The following is a 12362-nucleotide window of genomic DNA, read 5'->3' as shown; positions in this document are numbered from 1 at the left end:
TCTTCAACTGGTCGAAGGTTTTTTTGAGCAAAGAAGATGGAGGACTGGGGATTCGAAATATAGATTTGATGAATATAGCCATGGTCTGTAAAACCGCATGGAGATTCCTAGAAAAAGAATATGCTATGTGGGTCAAGATTCTAGCGGCAAAGTACGTTCATGATGATTCCTTTTGGACAACCTCAAAGCCAAATAATTGTTCTTCGATTTGGAGCAGTTTATTGGAAGTTAGGCAATACCTCATGAATAAAGTGTTCGATAAATCTCAAATGGGATGAATGTTAATATTTGAGACAACCATTGGATTCTACAGAGATTGGATCACATTATCTCTAAACTGGTTGATCTACAAGTGGATGTTAACAGGGTGTCTGAATTAACCTTGCCTAATTCTGGAGACTGGAACTTAGAGTTATTGAATCTTATTTTTTCTCCGGAGGTAGTTTCAAACATTACTTCTATCTATCTTAGTCCTAGTGATAATTCTAAGGATGCATTAGTTTGGAAGTGTACTGCATCAGGTAAATTTTCGACTAAATCTTGCTACAAACTGCTTATGAACAACCAACCTACTTCATCTGAATTTAGTTCTTTTCCTTGGAAGAAGCTGTGGTCGTTTTCTTACATCCTACCAAAGATTTTAATTTTCGTTTGAAAGATCTTGAATAATAGTTTAGCAGTTAAGATGAATATATCTGGATTTGTGCCTCACATTCATACAGCATGTACACTGTGTGGGCAAGATGATGAATCAATATTTCATTTACTCTTTGTTTGTGCAAGAGCAAAGTTAGTTTTTGAAGTTGCAGGATTATTTTATGATTTGTTGATACAAGAAATCAACGTAATGCATATTATCAGGAAGTGGATGGAAGATAATTCAGCGCATGAATTTGTCAAAAGAATGTGTGTCATTTGGAATATCTGGAAACCTAGGAATGATATAGTTTTCTCGCAAGGGAACTTTTCTGTTAGTCACATTTTTAAAAAGGTTTATCAAGATTTTGAGATGTGTATGGATAACTACTCAGGAGATGATGTTAATCAAGATACCATAGTACAGGTGTGGTCTCCTCCTGATCATCCTTTTATTAAGACAAATGTAGACGCTGCATTTATCCCCAATAATGGAGCAGCATGTGGTGTGGCTCAAGACTGCAACCGCAATGGAAGATTTTTAGGATGTGCTTCAAGCACTTTTGACTGTACTTCTCCTTTTCTGGCTGAAACGATCTCCTGCAGACTTGGTGTGGAGCTTGGATTGAATCATAACTTCTCGAGAATTATTATAGATGGAGATGCAGCAAATGTGACTGCTGCTATTCTTGGAGATTCAAGGGCTATTCCTTGGTCCATCCGTTCAGAAGTTCTGAAAATAAAAGATTTAGCTGCTTTATTTAGTGATACCAAATTTCAGCATGTTCGCAAAAGTGCAAATCATCTGGCACACGAACTATGCCAACATGCTCTTCATGACAATGTAAATAATCGTTGGAATGTTAATTATCCACCCTTTTATATCTCTGGAAACCTCAACTTTTGACGTAATTTAATAAAGTTGGCTGTTTTTGAGCCCTTTTCCCCTTTAAAAGAAAAAAAAAACGGTAATCATCATAGTCTCATGGAGACATTGCTGAACAATTACCCGGTGATGCTTCAATATAGATGTGCTTTTAGTAGATGTGCTTTTAGTACCTCATTGGCTGCTTTTCTCAGCCAATTAGAGGGTAGGATATATTCCATCCACCAATCAAAATTACATAAGAAGGGAAGAAAGAAAGAAAGAAAGACGTCTCAGGCCTCAGGGATTGGTTTAACGGTTGATTGGGTGATGAAAAGTCTGAATCTGACGCTGACTCTAAAAGGGTTTGGATTAAGATTTCCTCCATCACCCTTCTCTTCTAAGGGGAAATTCGTCATCATTCGATCAATAAATTTTCGAGATTTCAACCAAGATCAAAATCAAACTCGAAATCGTTGTGTAAGGGTATCTGGTGGGATGTCTAATAACGAAACGAAGAAGGTTGAAGAAGAGCAATCAACGGAGAAGAAAGTGGGTTTGGATAAGTCACTACCAGAGCCAACACCACCAGAAAAGCCATTACCTGGAGATTGTTGTGGGAGTGGTTGCGTTAGGTGTGTTTGGGATGTTTACTATGAAGAACTAGAAGATTATAACAATCAGCTCCAAACCCTTTCTCAATCTCAATCCAAAACGTAGTATTTCGATTAGTATTTAATGGTGTTCCTGTTCTACTTCTTCTCTCCTTTCCCTTCTTTTTACTCTATATGATTATTACTACTTATTGTTAAAATGGGGAGAAGCTTGAGTTTCTCTTTGGTAAACTCATCATTTGATTTACTATTAGTGATATGCAGATTCTGAAATAGTATCTCCAGTAGCAGGTAGTAGTTTGAGATTTTATGTTTGCGAGTTGCATCCTCATTTTCTTTTCCTTTTTCTCCTATTTCTATGTTCATCCAAATCTATTGAGCTTTGGAAAAAAGAAACAATACAATCATGGTCTAATTCAATCATTCATGATCCTGCTTTTATCAATTTACATTTACTTCGAAGCCCTAAGAACCTTGGTTTCATCTGTTTTCCTTCGAATTTTAAAGAAATTGTGTTTTTGACTGAACCTCCGGAAGTAGTTGAATTGGTTGGCTAATGTTCCGAGTAAACCACATTTGGATGAGAGTGAGGTTGATGAGGATGCATTGGATGAGATTCTACACGATAGAATTCCCAAAGGGAGCCTCAGAAAAATGTACTACTGTACATTGATCATATATCAGACAATGAATTGAGTTTATGGGTTTTGAAGAAGAATACTCAACAGCAACAATATGAATGGATAGAGAAGTGCAGTTTTCATGTACCAGAAATCTTGGGTCGTTTCTGGTGGGATCGTGGTATTGCAATTGTTGGATATCCTAAACTTAAAATGATATTTGCCCCAGCTTGGATGAGTGACGAAGTCCATGGCGACTTGTATTGGAATTTCCACTGCTATGATGTGCAATCAAAACAGTTATGTTTGAGGCAAGTGATTTGAGGGTTCTCTTGCATGTATGTGAACAGCTTGGCATACTTTTGATCCACTTTTTTTTGGTACTAATCAAGAGAATTTTAGTGCTATGTTTTTAGTATTGCAACTTCTGATATAGGTACGTTTTTGTTTTCTCTCTTATATTACTGCATTGAGGTCTTCAGAGGGCTGACTGCTGAGAGTGAGAAATATTAGACAGTAATATGGATCTCTTAACTAAATAGATATGAGAGAAGTAAATCTTAAAAATTTGAAGGAGATGGTGATCCGTGATCCTAGAGAATTATGTAGGCAATCAGGTGTATTGGCTCCCTAACAAAGTCCAGACTCCTCGTAGAGTTGGAAAATCGCTTTGATGCTGCAGAGTTTTAATGCTTTCAGACATGATGTATTTTCCAATTTCTTAGACTGATCATAGATTTATAATTCTTTAAACATTTCATTTTTGCTTCTTCATTTTCATGGTTCTCCTAATCATGTTTTTGGTTTGAATCAAGATTATATTATGCTGTGTATTCATGTACCAAAGAGTTTGAGATTCCTTGTCAGAAAAGAAACTTGTTACAGTGATGTTGTATCGCCTGGAAGAACTGTACTTGTGCAGGGATAAACCAGAATGTTGTTATCGTGGTCCTAGGCTTCTACGCGCACTTATACTCATCTGCATCATGGTGTCAGCATCATATGCTTCCACAATCTGGAAATGGGGAACACAGGTGAAACTTGACTGTAAGCAGCCTATACATAATCTACTTCAACTCGGCTTCTGGGTAGCTACTAAGTTTTCTATTTATTATAAAGTTTTAAAAAGACATGAGTTCATTTATTTGGTAAGATATGGGAAGTCTTGGCCTAAACTATGCATAAGATGCTGTGATTTGTCTGAAGATCTGCATTGGTGTCTACATATCATTAGACAGTGATATATTGTTTATTTTTGTAGAGGGGATTCTGGACTTCCCCTTTACCTTCATTTTCTAAATAACGAAATAATGCACATTCCATTATGCATTTCAGTGTGGTATACATCCTGAAGCTCTCTTTTTCAAAGATGAGTTTTATAGCAACTAGCAAAATAATACAGAGAAAAGTTTGCTTTTGCTGCGATTTTCTCTTAAACCTTATTGGTTGTACCGCACTGGGATATTTCTTGTCACCATAGGTGTTTGCTTCTCAAATTGGAAACTGATAAAATATGGTTGGCCACCGTGAATGGACATTGATATGGTGATCTATATTCTGTTCTTATTCATGTAGTTTGAGGTTTTTGCGATTTCTGGTACTGGTGTGATGTTAGTGTTTGGTTGTATGATATTTAATTGATCTTCAAACAGGTTGCGAGTTTTTGCTGGAAAATTGAGTTCCATAATCTTGTCATCTTTGAATTCCATAATCTTATCAGGGATTAAACGTAGAAGAAACATAAATGGGAGTTACTGAAGCTGGTGAAGGTGAAGATGCACGGATGAAATCTGCAATTCCTACGATAACCCTTCTACCCATAAGCTTTCCTTTTATATTACTATTTTCTCCCATTGTACAATATTCTTAAGATAGCATCTTGTTGGCTTCTAATTTGTTAAACACAAAAGATCTTACTAGGATAGAAAATGATAGTCTTTTATCTGTTTGGTTTGCAGGATGGTTTGGGGGATACATCAGGGTTTCCGTCACAGAACAAAAGCACCAGAGAAAGAGATAAGTACTTGCAGAGAATTGTAAAGCATCAAATCTTCAGTAAGAGAGTGATGTCCCTAGTTGTTCTTGAGGCACCTCATATGTTGGTCCTGTTCTTTATATCCCTTGGTATCCTTGGGGAATGTGTTTTCTTCCTCATTTACATTTGATTATTTGGACATACTCAGAACTTCAATCCATAATATCCTCTTACACACAGTGATGAGGTTGATTATAGAGGTGCAGGACATCCTGATGGCCCTGTTCTTGTGCCTGTGTCCCTGGATCAGTTGAATTTCCTCCTAATCGTTTTACTTGTCGCATGTGATTTACCTCATATTGTAAAAAAATTAAGCAGTTGAGCCATGTGAGATTGTTATCTGTCTCTGGTTGATGTCCACCAATTTGAATTGTCTTTTGGTCCACTATAATTTATAAATGATTTTTAGTTCATCTTATAGAGCAGTTGACTTACCTCTGGTTATATTAGAGCAGAAGCCATATAACATGTTTTTCTTATAACTATGTATAACCCGGCATCCGCAGGTTATAGCGATCATCCTAATACGGGAATCAGTTGTCCTAAAACTGCATTGTACTCTAGGATTTATTTTTTTCTTCGATGAAAGACTTTAATTGAGACTCAGTTTCAATTGATGCCTTCTTAATCCTGACATCTCATACTTGTAAATTATGCAATATGCTTTTCTTCTCAGTCTTATTCAGATCACGATCAACAAAGCTTGATGTTGATTTGCTAATCTAGAACTAGTCTAGTTCAGTAAATCCCTGTTTAAAAGTACGGAGCTAAAATGAACTGCCAAGGCGCTCAATATTTATCAAATTAGAATCCAGTTACAAGAATGAAGAATGCGACCAAGTATAAAATAATGCCTAGGGAAAAAGAATATGAGTAGGCACTGCAAAATGCATCAGAAAATAATGCAATGTAACATGGCCTATAAAAATTATTGCAGAGAAATAATGTATGTAATAGGTGCTCAAGTTGAGCCGCATGCAGTGAAGTAAGAAATAATGCAATGTAAACATCGCCTCCTATATAAAGAACCTGACACCCCTTCGTGACAGAATTCCTTGCTACATGTTGTCTAAACAAGATTAGAAAGGCCTAGTGTGCCGACCAGCAGCTTTACCACAAAGAAGAGCATTCTTTGGGATTGGGTACTCATCCCTCCATGAATTTGCTGGAGAGAAGACGCGCAGATAAAACTGCTGACCTAAATATTGTCTAGCCCAGTCCTCAGATCTTATGTTCCACATCCCTACGTTGTCCAAAGCCATATATATTGCAGTCCATGACTTGGGATAAACCTGCGCCATATCAAATCAAACACAGCAGTTATGCCATACAATCATCTAGCTATTTTCTGTTGAATATGTATTCAACTTTGTTATGAATGTCACAAGCAGAATCATATCGAAATGACAACGCAATATTCATTTTCCTACCTGAGTTGTGCATCTGGAAACCGTATCCCTCAAATTGTAACCTTTTCTACTGGCTGGTGTCCATTGACCTCCATCCATCCTGCTCATGATACATAATATATCAGTTATTTGACAAATTAAGAAGGTAGAAAAGATTCGTACGGTCATTTTCGTACTTGACTAATTGAGCCAATAAATCTTACCCCACGACGAAGAATGAATGACCATCGATATGCCACGACTGAACAGTAGTTTCGAAATTCTCAAACACAATCTCAACAAAAGACCGGAAATCGGCTCCCATGACAGAGGTCTGGAGGTAAGCACCACCACCAGTGGGGTAATCAGAAATGGATCCGACACTGAAGATGCCTCCAATCTTAAAGTAATCCGCAAGCTTTAAAGGTGTGCTAGTTGGGACATAGGACACCCTGTTGACAGCATACCTCTGCATGCGGTTAATTATAGGTGCACTGTTTGCGAGCCTGATTGTACGGGCAGGTTTGATCATCCCATAATGGTAGGAACCTTGAGGATTGGGTCTTGGCCCACTCGCTGTCAGGTTCCACCTGATTGTCAAAGAGCATTGGAATTTATTTTCAGTGAAGTTTTGAAATGTGAAGAGTATGAAAACGGTCTGGGCATTTAGCATTAGTAATAAAACTTATAGCTTTTGGACGGAGAAATTGTACCTGATAGATCTGGCTTGGCTGAGTGACCAAGCAATCTGATCGGTAGGACCCCAAGGGAGGGCACCAGAAACTCCTTTAAATGAATTACTATAGTGAAGAACGGCTGTGGTTGTGAGAACTAGTTTAGTGAAGCGTGACGAGACAACCATGTAGTAATCCATGGCAGGTTGATCAGCTGTGACCAAGACAGAATATGACTGTCCAACATGAATGTCAAGTGCAGTATAGGTATTCTGTAGAGTGTGAGATCCTTCCACCTCTATCAATTTCATTTTGTGACCTTGGATTCTGAAGTTGATGGATGTGGTAAGCCCCACATTCGATATCCTTAACCGGTATGTCTTCCCTATTATATATCAAAATTTGCAAACAAATAGATAGCATAAATAAATATCACAAAGACACTGTTAAAATAACTGATGTGATTATGACATAGGATGCTTTTAGATGGGTACCTTGATCAACTGTGACAGTGTACCCATTCCATCCACGACCGTTGATGAGGAGTCCGTCAGGAGCAGGAAATTTGTGTCCTCTATTCAATATAGCCCTCAAATACTGTATATGTCAAAGAAGAGTTGCATATCATTTTTGTGCAATATGGGAAGATATAGACAATGACAGTCTTCTTGGAATAAATCAAGTATGCAACATTTTTAGTCCCTTTTTAAACTGACAATAAATTCCAATCCACTTACAGTGTGATTTCTCTTGAACCAATCACCGGCCAATAAAGTAAAATCACCAGCAGGAGGAGGAAAAGGAACAGGAATTCTTGGGCGACTCCAGATGGCAATACCACCAAAACCTCCTGCAGCCTTGTGCATAGCAAGTGATGGGAAGTAGAAGAAGCTACCAATCTGATCCTTCACTTGGAGAACATAAGTGAAGTTTTTTCCTGGTGGAATGGGACAATTAGTACCTGAAAGCCCATCCTGCCATGAGTTTCTTCTGTGCTGTATACCGTTCCTGCTCAAGAATCCAAAAATTTGAACATTATGAATTTAGTAACAAAAACCTCAAAAATTAGTCAAAATTGTGCTTTTAAGCACTAGAATCTCATTTAATTTAGAGAAAATTCCTGCTTGGTTTCAATTGCTTAAACCACTCCATCAAAAATTTTTTTTGCTTAAACCACCATTTGAGTCTATCCAGTACTACAAAGATCCAACTGCACTACGTTTTATAAGTTCACGGTACAAACAATGCACACATATTACATCAACTGTATGTCTTAAGTCGGGATTATTAACTGGTTTAGCGTCTCCAACTGATTATGGGACCGATCACTTTTTCTACAGAGAAAATTGGCAACAATACGTTTGAAGGTCGATAAAAAGGCCATTGCTGCTAGAAGATATATATATATATATATATATATCCTTATTATAGAACCATTAACATTAGGTACAAAATGCAGATAGTTCAAGATGTCTGGAGTACCTAAGCTATTCGAGAAAATAGAAGTGGTTTTTCCACAACAGTCTTTGCTGACATGTTTTACTAAACAGTGACAAAATAATCAGTTATGTCCAGCCTAAAAGCGGCAGTGCTAGGGATATACCAATAGAGGTTGTCCATTTTGATCCACCTTCCCTTCACCACCGGATTTGATAGGGGTGGGGTTTCTAAAATCTGAATGAGAACATACAGTAATTAGATTTTAATGATCCACAATTGGTCCCAAAATTAATGAACCAATTGTGGACCATCGAAATCTAACCATTGGATGTTGTTTTAGGGTCCGGTTCAGATTTTAAAAACCCATCCCTATCAAATATTGTGGTGAAGGAAAGGTGGAACAACACCCCTAACAGTAAGTGCCAAAAACAGAAAAACTAACGGTGTGCCAATTGTGGGCCATCAAATTCTAACCATTGGATGCTGTTTTGGGTCCATTTGAGTTTTAAAAGGACCCTCTCCTACAAATCCGAATGGCTGGTCCACCAAATTAGTGCACTCCTATACAGGCCTGGGCCACAAGTTTCTTTATCAGTCTTTCCTAGTGTAAACAACAAACCTTGACTAATAAGTTATTCATGTTTTTTATTTTGGGAGTTGAGATTTTTATTCAATTATGTCAAAGTCATGGAATTAAAGAACCATGAGACACATTTGATTATTAAGTCCAAGGACTAAAAGCAGAAACATTCAAGCTCAATGTGATTGCTCTTAGTAGAATCACCTTACGGACTTCCTAGCGGAAATATCCAAACTCAAGATGACCAAGAAATTATTTTGCTCACGCGGTGCTCGAGCATTTTTGATCTAGCAGCATTACAACCAACCATTTTAAAATAAAAACGGCATTTAACCAATTTAATGAACTTGTTCATTGTAATGCTACTAGATCAAAAATGCTTGAGAAACGTGCAAGCTAATTTTTTCCTGCCGTGATATGTATATACACCATAGTGTTAAGTTGTGAGCTATTTTTCATTATATAGTTAGATTTTTAAGAAAAGTTTCCTGTGAAAGATATCCAACAATAATTATCTTATGTGTGATTTTCCTGAATTGACAAGCCTTGTCAGCCTTGGCTTTCATACCAAGAATGGAAGTTTCTTTTATCATACTCATTCTAATGGCCGTGTGATTTCAGCCATTTTTCCTCTTTGGCACTGCACTAACAAAGGTCTAAACTTCAACCTATAAATCAATTCATTTCGAGGTTATCATGAATACAACAGCTTGCTCTTTATATAGGATGGTTACTAACACCTGTTTACTCTGCACTCAGTTTATAGTTTTCTAACTCCAAAGGAATTCATGTGGAGATGACGGAGACACTGATTTTCGGGTGATGATATTGTAAATTTTCAATCCTAATAAATTTAACATTCTAACTACAACCATTTAAATACAATCCAAGGAAAATTTACTTCGCCCCTAGTTGGAAAAGACAACCCACTGTTATTCCTATTCCACAGATATTAATCTAAATCATTTCCTCTTTTCATTCAAATTTCATACACACATGTACTGCATGCACACATATTCTGGAAAATAAGACTACTGGACCTCTGCTTTAGTCCTACTGTATAAATGGGTAAGAACACACAACTTAGAAGATAATTCAAAATTACATTTGGAGTTTTTCTTTTTTCGAAATTGAAAGGTAATATTGGTTTATTTAATTATTGTTTATTAGATTTTTTTACGTATACAATAACTGTCAAAATTTTGTTTATTCTGTTACATTTTTACTAAACATTTTTTATTTAAGATACTCTTAAGTGTTTTTTTCTCTAAGTACCTTTCATTTTACTTATATTAAGAAAATACAAATAACAAAGTCAAAGGAACTTAACAAAATCAAAACATAAGGATCAATCTTAATGGAAAAATGTGATTGGAAAAAGTAACTAATGAAGTAATGAATTTAGGTAGATCTTAATGGAGTAGTTGTTAGTAAACTATTTAAATTAGGTACTAAATAATGAATTAAAGATAATGTCAAAGGAAGAACAAGGATCAATCTTAATGGAAAAACGTGATTGAAAAATTTTCGATGCCTAAAATCAATATTATCCAACGGAATAAGAATTCTCCAAAAATAAAACAGTGAATTATCTTATCCAACTAACCGGCAAAATCTATTTGCCATTGCAGTCTAACTTTAATCTGAATATAGCTAAGATCATATTTGACTTTTTGTTACAACTCCACCTTGTGTCACTTGCATCCCTACTTACACCTACATTACACAGTATACACTTCCAGTTCCAACTAACCTTATGCCTAAAAAATCAATGAAATCTACCTCCAGCCCACCACCATGAAAACATAGGTCTAAAGAACATGTGTGCTACAGCAGTAGCACGTTGGTCGGTCAGCACAATCAACTGTAATGTAATGCTTTGTGATTGGACATGTTGACAGACCAATATCTTTTGTCGTCTGTTAGGAACTACTGACTTGCTTAATATTATAAGTTTTATTCCTTCAAATACTATCAAAATTTTCATGATTCAATAAATCTCCACCTACATCATTTTATCAAGACAAATGCATTTTCTCTTACTGATGGCACACGTCAATTTATTTCCACCAATATTCTCAAAAGAAATGTATTAAATGAGAAAATGGGCATGCATTGTCTACATTCATATTCATATTCATCTACAAACGGTCCAAAGCCAAGTTACTGTGATGGTGAGTACAATCTTGAAGCTATTTTCTAATGGTAAGTCATTAGATCTATAGAGTATGTGGAGTTAGATTTATTGTATTGAGTTATTTATGATGGTCTTGGACTGAAAACCAAAGGGGGGTTGAGAGTTTAAAGCTGTCTGACACTTAGATCCGTACCCTTTAATCTTTTATGACGGGGTTCTGATCCAAGAATAAAATTCAGGATACCAAAAGAAAATGCATTTTGAGTACATCATTATTGCACATCTGAAGGTATCATCATGCAATATGATTAAAAAAGAGAAATGATTAAGACTCATTATTGTATCACAGACCAAACACAGTCTAACCTTGGATATTCTACAACTGCAAGTAGAATTGAACCCAAGACCAACAAAGAAATTGGTCTTTTCCATAAAAAGATAATCTTTGGAAAAAAAAACCTTCAGAAGAAGAAAAATTACTTACCAGGAGAGGAGGAAAGGTTCGTTGAGCTCATTATGAACACTAATAATCAAGTTGTCATTTGTCACACACTCGATTCTTGGACCAGGAAATTGCCCATTTATCAAGATCCCCTGCAACACTCTTTCCTAATTAGTAAAACAAATTTTAACATTCAAAACTACTAGTACATTATCATCAAAACTTGAAGAAATTAGTTATGTACCCGTTGTTTAACACCAAGAGGATAGATATCACCAAATGTGACCTTCCATGTGAAGAATCTATAAGGATCTTCACCATAAACAAATGTAACAAATAAGAACAATGAGAAGACCAGAGAACAGAGTATCTTTGTTTGTCTCATCTCTTTCTTTCTTAATTTCACTGATGAGGAAATAAAATTAATTCAATCTCCCTCACTCACTCGCTTAATCACACTCTGTGAAGAAATAGTGGGAGGAGAGATCTGCTGAAACAAACTCACGGCGCCATTAAAGGTATATTCTATTCTACCTTTCCTCTTCTCTTCTCCTTTAGTGAGTGAGAGACAGAAAAAAGAGAAGAAGAAAGAAAGGATAAAACCAAAATAGAGTAATGAAATCTTTTGCTGTTGCCTTTCTGTAATTTAAAAGGAGAAAGAGGGAATGGTGTGATGTGTCTGTGAGCTGCAGCAGCTAGTGGTAGTGCTAGAGTCAAATGAACTGTCACTAGCTAGAGAGTGAGAAAAAAAACTGAGAGAGGATGGCACTTGCAAGTTTTGATATTCTACTTCGTTATATCTTATTATGTGTCTAGCTGTGGGTACCTTTATGTGACATTCTCCGTTGTTTATTGCAATTTGTTTGTTGCGAAACGCGGCAAACGCCTCATGTTTTGGATCCACCTGCTCATTTCCGTGCTAGGTCCGTCC

At 36.4% G+C, this 12362-nt stretch overlaps 1 protein-coding gene and 1 long non-coding RNA gene across 2 annotated transcripts; one reads left to right on the top strand and one right to left on the bottom strand.

Annotated features, from left to right (window-relative positions):
- Window positions 1-1641: 1641 nt before the first annotated feature.
- On the top strand, window positions 1642-5188 carry LOC113348555. Its single transcript, XR_003359708.1, has 2 exons — window positions 1642-4504; window positions 4694-5188. It is a non-coding gene; the product is annotated as an uncharacterized LOC113348555 (long non-coding RNA).
- Window positions 5189-5538: 350 nt separating this feature from the next.
- LOC113348554 (L-ascorbate oxidase homolog) lies at window positions 5539-12125 on the bottom strand. The gene is made up of 8 exons (XM_026592375.1): window positions 11676-12125; window positions 11474-11583; window positions 7570-7840; window positions 7327-7429; window positions 6872-7217; window positions 6383-6748; window positions 6201-6279; window positions 5539-6062 (listed from the first exon to the last, which is right to left on the bottom strand). The coding sequence occupies exons 1-8, from the start codon at window positions 11814-11816 to the stop codon at window positions 5850-5852; spliced, it is 1629 nt and encodes a 542-aa protein (XP_026448160.1). The 5' UTR covers window positions 11817-12125; the 3' UTR covers window positions 5539-5849.
- Window positions 12126-12362: the final 237 nt, after the last annotated feature.

This window comes from Papaver somniferum, chromosome 2 (genome assembly GCF_003573695.1).
Source record: "Papaver somniferum cultivar HN1 chromosome 2, ASM357369v1, whole genome shotgun sequence".
In the NCBI taxonomy this organism is placed as follows: Eukaryota; Viridiplantae; Streptophyta; class Magnoliopsida; order Ranunculales; family Papaveraceae; genus Papaver; species Papaver somniferum.
This window is presented reverse-complemented; position numbering and strand designations above follow the sequence as displayed.